We start from the raw sequence: 8,088 nt of genomic DNA, 5'->3' as shown, positions 1-8,088 counted from the left end.
TCCTTTTCTTGCTTCTCGATTCCATGCTGGTATTTTATGTGTTTAGTTGTTTTCCTTTTCTTGCTTCTCGATTCCATGCTGGTATTTTATGTGTTTAGTTGTTTTCCTTTTCTTGCTTCTTGATTCCATGCTGGTATTTTATGTGTTTAGTTGTTTTCCTTTTCTTGCTTCTCGACTCCATGCTGGTATTTTATGTGTTTAGTTGTTTTCCTTTTCTTGCTTCTTGATTCCATGCTGGTATTTTATGTGTTTAGTTGTTTTCCTTTGTAATTTTGTTTTTGTGGTACTGTTTTATCTGTTACCATTCTTACTGCAGGTTAACAAATTCAGTTGTGCTCTTTTAAATTACCTGGGCTGAATTGTTCATACTGTTGTTTTTGTCTCCTTTATTAATACTGGCACTGTCTGTACTTGTAAACAATTTTCAGATTTATTTTTCTTTTTGTGTATGTTGACATGGCTGTTCATTTCTATAACATGTCTGTTCATTTCTGTGTAGTTTACTTGTCCCTCATATTTTCTTCTTGAATAAACATTTCTGTGATTTACCTTTCCCAGCAGTCTTTCTGTTTCAGGTTATTCTACTGACCAAGCATCTAACTGTTCTTTGTGTGGGATATCATCCTTACTGCATTGTGTGCTGATTCTTGTTGCCTTTAATAGGCAGTTAACTATGCCCATTCAATCATCAGAAGTGTGTACAATGACTGATGATCAGGGGTCATGTAAAAGCTCTCTCTCTTAGCTAATCACTTCTGTTTCGGTTTGTTACCTTTCTAAGCTAGTAAACTGTTTACTTGTTATAAAAACATTCAGTTTCTTTGCTACTACCTAAACTGTGACATTTCCTATATCATGAATGAGTCTTCCTGTATGTGTATGTATGTGTGTGTGTGTGTGTGTGTGTGTGTGTGTGTGTGTGTGTGTGTGTGTGTGTGTGTACACACACACACACACACACACACACACACACACACACACACACACACACACATGTATATTTCACATGTCTTTTCCCTGCTGTTACATTAGCTACCACAGACTTCTATTTCTGGTTGCATATGTTGCATTATTATTAACTCCATCTTCTTGTCAATGCTATACATCCTCCTTTTTGTTTTAATTCCAGACATTTTCCCTTCTGAGTTAGTTTTTCTTTCTCTACTACATTTTCAAGTATGACGGTGCATTAATATCTGTGCGCTGGTTTGTTTTCATCTAACCAGCCCCAGATCCAACAGCAGCTTCACAGAAGATGAATTTTCTCTTGTTACATGATTATACACTGCAAATTTCCATGAAAGTCTTACTGCAGGTGCCCTTTTCAGCCCCGATTTTGTCATAGAGAATGGTGGTACCATTCTGGAAGTACTGTCATATGCTGCACATTTACAAGATATGCCTCCTAGTATCCATTTTAAAATGTTTAGGGATTTTATTCCATGGTGAAAACAGACTCCACTCCAGTGTCGGGACATGGTAGTGTTAAAGTTGACAAGATTATTAGTGTGTTTTCTGTGTCCTTTCCTCAACATTTGTGAAGAACCGAGAATGTACTAATTATGTAAAACATATGCCAAGATTACTGGTAACATTCAGCTGATTTAATTTCTTCAAGACCTTTGAGTTTCTATTACCATGAAGGCAACGGACCCCATCTCTAAGTCACGTTATGACTAGAGTTCATGAAATTAGTATTGTTTTGGTCTTTGATGTTGGCCAAGAGTGCTTTCAGCACCCCTAATTTCTCATTCCATTCTATTCAGTATGCTTTTTTTCATGTGCTGAGAGGTAACTCTTCAATGTAAAACTCCTGTCACACTTGGAACATTTATGTGGTCTCTCTCCACTATGCATCTTTTCATGATTACAGAGATTACTCTTCCAAGTAAAACTTTTATCACATGTGGCATACTTATATAACTTTTCGCCTAAATGCATTTTATCATGTTTAGAGAGATTACTCTTCTGTGTAAAATTCTTCCCACATGTAGCACATTTATATGGCTTTTCTCCACTGTGTACTTTCATATGTGTTAAAAGGGTTGTCTTCTGTGTAAAACTCTTATCACACATGACACATGTATATGGCTTTTCACCAGTGTGTATTTTTTCATGCTTAGACAGATTACTCTTTGTTGAAAAACTCTTGTTACATGTAGCACATTTCTGTGGCTTTTCTCCACTGTGTATGTTCTCATGAGCTAACAGATTTAACTTTACAGTAAAAGTCTTGTTACATGTGGTACATTTATGTGGTTTCTCAACCATGTGAGTTTTCAAGTGTGTTATAAGGTTAGCTTTTTGAGTAAAACTCTTTCCACATGTAGCACATTTATATAACTTCAAACCAATATGAATTCTTTTATGTACTGAGAGGCTACACTTCTGGGTAAAACTCTTCCCACATGTGGTACACTTATGTGGCTTTTCTCCCGTGTGTGTTTTTTCATGTGCTGACAAACTACTCTTTTGTAAAAACCTCTTACCACACATGGCACATGTGTATGGCTTCTCTCCCGTGTGTATTTTTTCATGCGTTGAAAGAGAAGTCTTCGTCTTAAAACTCCTGCCACACGTACCACATTTATGAGGCCTCACTTCAGAATGTATCTTCTCATGTACTGAAAGGGTGCTCTTCTGTTTAAAACTCTTTTCACATATGGCACATTTATGTGGCTTTTCTCCTGTGTGTATTTTTTCATGTGTTGACAAACTACTTTTTTGTAAAAACTTCTTACCACATAGGGCACATGTGTATGGCTTCTCTCCGATGTGTATTTTTTCATGCCTTGAAAGATGAGCCTTCCTCTTAAAACTCATGTCACACACAGCACATCTATATGGCTTTACTCCAGAATGTATCTTCTCATGTGTTGAAAGGACACTCTTCTGTGTAAAACACTTGTCACAGGTGGCACATTTATGTGGCTTCTCACCAGTATGTATTTTCTCGTGTAAAGTGAGAGTGCTCTTGTTTCTAAACATTTTGCCACATGTAGCACATATATATGATTTTCTTCCAGTGGATGTTTTCTCATGTACATGGCGTTGATCTTTCTCTATAAACTGCTTTTTGCATAAAAAGCTGTTTTTCGACATTAAATTCATGGTACGTGTGGAATATTTAAAAGGCTTTTCTTGGGTGTGGGTCCTCTGATGAATATTAAGAATAGAGTTAAAGTCAAAAGAAACAGGACAGTTAGAATACTTCCATGGCCTTGTTTCAATGCATGATTGAATTTCATTTGGAAAGTCTTTGTCATATTTAAAATTCGGATGATTCCGGACTGATAAATGTTGGCTATGACTCACTCCATGAGTCAGATACCTGTTGACTAAATAAAAAAACAGATCAGTACACGAAAACATATATAAACACATTCATTTCCTTGCATTAACTTTTTCTGTATAGTTCTTATGCTAACACAGTAAATCCTTTTCTTTTGCATAACATTTAGGCAAACAGTATTTCCCAAAAGCACTGGAATTAGCACTTGTGGCTCTGTGTACATTGTGACTGAATTCCTATCTGTTTATTTACAAATTCTAATTAGGCTTTAAACATGTGCTTCGTTCTTACCACTGCATTCTTCGACTATTGTTCCTTTAGTCATGTATTATACATTTATTATCACGAGGAATTCAGAGTATCGAGTATCTACCTCCTCATTCAGCTTCAGTGCAGGATCCCCATCTTTAATTACATTTTAATTAAAAGCATTAACATTTAGCACAAATGATGATTAACAAAAAGAAAACAAGACAAAGAAAACCCCTCTGTCCTGCACTTCAAAAGGAACCATGTACAATTTGTTTGCTTTTTTATTATGAACCAAGAAAAAAAGCCACTGTAAGCAGTCAATAACACGGAATCCATTTTGCTTTTTTATTACACTCTAGGCTTGACAGTCTCACCTCTTAGACTTGTATCTGTTTGATCAAAAGACACAGACATCTAGGAAACAAGAAGTTAGCAAACAGTCATCAAGCATTCACTTTTACTGAAAATGCAACAACTAAGAAGCAAGACAGCATTACATGACATCCTACTTGCACGACAGCTATATGGGATACTTAGCTACGCTTGCTATAAATTATATTCCTCCCCTTACAGGTTCATAGGTTCATAGGTAGGTACTAGGCTATCGGCCCAAGGGCCTACGTAAGCCTAGCCAGCAAGGTACCATAGCTTAAGATAAATACTATACAAAAACACATACAGAAATACTACAATAGTATATTATACTACACTACAGACTAGAAGCCTCACCTGTAATGCAACATTGCAAGGTAGACACATGCACACATACAAACAATGCACAGAATAAGAAAAAATACTAATATGCGATAATTAGACAGCTGTTAACAACACTGACCCATCTGTAATGGGTTTTAATTTGATTTGCCAAATCTAGGTATTTTACGGTTACTATTAGATGCCGCTGTTGCTGCTGCAGATGGTGAGCATTAGATACAACACACCTGTTCAACACACCTGTTCATTTCAACAGGTGAGGTATCTGCTGATACACTGACACAAACAGGATACAAGTGGGAGATGGACACTCAGGAACAGTTTCTTGGTTTAGCAAATGCAACTCTCCACAGCTCAGACTACCCTTTGTTGTCAGTTTCTCAATCATATTAATGTTTTGAGATGAGCACAGTCTAGTCCTGTACAAACATCTTATACTAAACCTCAAGTCAGTCCTTCTTTTGTCTTGACAATCTAGGACTTTGGTGTGTTTGCAAGGTCATTTGCAACAGTCCTGTCATTACAGGTGCTTGTCACTGCTTCTTCTGAGATTTCTGCCAGGTTAATTATTTATTTGGCATTTTCTGTGGTTGTACAAGAAGAAGAACAGAAGACATTGGTAACATTACTGTCAATCTCCAGCCCTTCAGCAGCTCAGAAGGTGAAAGTTCTAGGGTTTGTAGTAGGATACTTCTGTATGTAGAAGAGCACATCAACAGTCTAGAGGCAGAACATTTTTCTCTGGATAATTATCTCGACTTGAGAATTTGCTCATGGATACATTGAGGGACATGTACAGTGCTGCAATTCCTCTTTTTGTAAAAAGATATTACATTACTGATTAAGAAACTGTGGGCCATTATCAAATATAAAAATGCCAGGGATACCATGGTGAAAAAAATGTATCGTCTTAAGTATGAACAAATTTTAAAGAGGAATTTTTCAGTCTGATTACCTTCATCTGTGTTGACTGTTCTCAAACTGAAATGAATCAGGAGTTACTTTACTCCACCATCTGGTCAGTGCATTTCATAGAGTTATTAGCATCTGGTCAGTGCATTTCATAGAGTTATTAGCATTACTTGTTTTACCAATGTCCTACCTGATGAGATGTTCCAGGCCACAGCACTAAATGATGGACCCTTCCTTTACATTTGGTAATGTCCAAGTGTTCTTTCCAATATTTGGTTGCATAGCTGATTTAGCTCAGTCACTCTATCAGCCTTTCTAACTTATGAATTCCATCATAAAAAGTGTATTACACTTGGTAATGGATTTTTTTGCTGTCAATACCATATTTTAAGCAATTGTAGCTCTAGGTTATTTTTAGTGTGACAGATAAAATCACAAAAACATTTTTAAGTTTAGTAAATAACACAGCACACTTTAAAAATATCAGATGCGGCACTTGGAAGTCAAGTTTTTGTCTTGCAATTTATTACCCCACATCACTGCACCCCACACTTTATTCTGCAGGCTGAACAAACTGTACTGCACAAAACTGGAAATGAATGTGTTAATCGTGTTCTTCACAAAGGTGTGAATTACATTTACTGTGACCGCACACTTTGATTCTGTGACAGTGCAAATCATTGACTCTGCAACGATTCGAATCATTCCCTTTTACTGCACTTTACCATCTGGAGTTCTGCATTTGCAAAGAGTGAATTTACTATCATACCCAGCTGTTCAGAAGCAGATCTTTTAAACTGACATAAACAATGAACTGTGCTCTTTGTTTTTATACACACAACACAGTTCAATCAACCCCAGTGGATTCAAATTATGACCAGAATCCAGAATATGTCAGTAATGAAGCTAATGATTTAGAAATTAAACTTTTCAAGCCCTGTGCTTTAAATGCAGTTTCAATATATATATATTTTTTACCACTAAGGCATCTGAGCTGTATGTTATATTCTGTGCCAGTATTTAATTTAAATAAAATAAATATCCTATTTACAGATATGTTTTCAACCCAATTGTTTTTTTTAATTGTCAGTACTAATGCCTTTCTATGACATTTATTCATAAAATATCTATTTGGACATATGTGCTGACTTGTTTATAGTAACAGCTTCTTGCATATGCAACTACAGGAATAAATGGATACATCTTATTTCAAATATCATCCACTACCATATCTCCCCTAATTATTCTAAAGTATGTTAAATTTACCCTTTTCCTTCTGGCAAATTCCTCGTATTATGTTGCTCACTTTCTTTCAACATCTTGTATGTCCTCTATCATAGGATCATAAGATCATAGGAGGTTACTAGGCTATTGGCCCTGAGGCCCTTATAAGCCTAGCCAAAAGTTTAGCCCATGTTTAGACAAGTTAGCACCCAATGCCCCTGTCCAGCAGGACATGGGTGGAATCCCAGGGGTATATTTTCTGTTTCCCATCCAGTTATCCAGGTTGTGCTTAAAAAGGGGTAAAGAGGTTCTCTACTTGATGTGGAGGGGGAGTTTATTCCTTAGATGGGGGAGTCTCTGGGACACAAATCTGTCCCACCAACAACTCTTGTTAATGTCAAAGACCAGGTTGAGGCCATGCGTGCAAGTTGCTCAAGTGGAGCTTGACTTGCAGATAATCAGCAGTTCCATCAAGGTGGGGTCCAAGATCGCCTTGTATGCCAGACAGAGGTCACCTCCGAGGAGTCTGTATGAAAATGAGTAGAGGGACAGGGCTTTTAGCCTATCTGTGTATGGTAGATGTTTGAGGCCCTGGATTCTCCTGGTAAAGAACCTCTGTGGTCTCTCTAGCTGCTGTATGTGCTTTGCAAGGTACTCAATAATGGGCCTTATAAGGGAAGAATACAGGGATGTTATGACCTCCTTGTCACTGGATGAGATACCCTTACTTATGAGGTGGGCCATGTAGAAGGCTTTCTGTACAACAGAAGCAACATGGTGGTCAAAAGTCAGGTTGCTATCAACCTGGGTACCCAAATCCCTCATGACTAATTGTGTGCTTAGGACGTTGTTATTAATGTGATCATTTGTGGGGATGTCACTCTCCCCAAAGGGGATGATGATGCATTTTTGGGATTCAGCTTGAGGCCATGTTTCCCGCACAAGTCATTTGTCTGAATGAGACCCTCTTGGAGGATGTCTACATCACTAGGGGAATTGATGACAACACCCAGCTTGCAGTCATCTGCAAACTTGGTCAGCCATAGCCCACTGGTTTTGGCCTGCACCTCAGAAAAGTATATCCTAAATACCAGAGGCCCCAAGACTGAACCTTGTAGTACACAGCTTGTTACAGGTCTACTGCTTGAGGTGGTTTCCCCTATTTTGAATAGGTGGTTTCTATCAGTCAGCTAGTTTGCCACCCATCTGGTAACATACAGATTGATGCCTAGTTGAGAGAGTTTATCTATTATGCCCGAGTGGGGAATAGTGTCAAAGGCTTTGGCCAGGTCAAGGTAGGTAGTGTGCACCATCTTCCCCTCTTCCATGTCTTTGGTGACTATCTCAAAGAAGTCAACCAAATTTAGCAGATGTAACCTCCCTTGATGAAGCCAAACTGTGTGGGATCGAGTATTTGGAGGTTCCCAATGTCCTTGTTAATGAGGTCCATGATAATCCAAGTCATGGCTTTGCAGCTCAGGCTAGTTAGGCTAATGGGTCTATAATTTCCCAGATCAGTGGGCACTCCACCTTTGTGTAAAGGGATGACAGTGGCTGTCCTGCACTCAGCTGGGAGGAAGCTGGGACTCAGGTTTTAGTTGAATAGGGCGTCTAATGGTGCTGCAAGTTCCTACCTGATTTCACGTAGGATGCAGCCTGGTAAGCCTGGTATGTTATCGGGTCCCATGGAGGCT

General features: G+C 38.2%; 2 protein-coding genes across 4 annotated transcripts in view; both read right to left on the bottom strand.

Annotated features, from left to right (window-relative positions):
* The window catches only part of LOC122815226 (gastrula zinc finger protein XlCGF57.1-like), a 645,429-nt gene that overhangs the window by 617,719 nt on the left and 19,622 nt on the right, over positions 1–8,088 (bottom strand). The window lies entirely within an intron of this gene.
* Positions 948–8,088, bottom strand: part of LOC122815133 (gastrula zinc finger protein XlCGF26.1-like) — a 94,228-nt gene continuing 87,087 nt past the window's right edge. Inside the window, exons 4-5 of one of the 3 annotated variants that reach the window (XM_044087386.1) lie at positions 2,790–3,338; positions 948–2,705 (exon numbers count right to left, since the gene is read on the bottom strand). In XM_044087386.1, the coding sequence (XP_043943321.1) occupies positions 1,759–2,705; positions 2,790–3,338 (1,496 nt within the window). In that variant the 3' untranslated portion in view covers positions 948–1,758. Of the gene's footprint in view, positions 3,339–8,088 lie in introns of all 3 variants that reach the window. The other 2 variants (XM_044087385.1, XM_044087387.1) reach the window with 2 other exon arrangements.

This window comes from Protopterus annectens, chromosome 11.part0, assembly GCF_019279795.1.
Source record: "Protopterus annectens isolate FY-2018-M chromosome 11.part0, PAN1.0, whole genome shotgun sequence".
Lineage (NCBI taxonomy): Eukaryota > Metazoa > Chordata > Ceratodontiformes > Protopteridae > Protopterus > Protopterus annectens.
The sequence above is the reverse complement of the archived record's forward strand: the minus strand, read 5'-3'. Positions and strand labels throughout refer to the sequence as shown.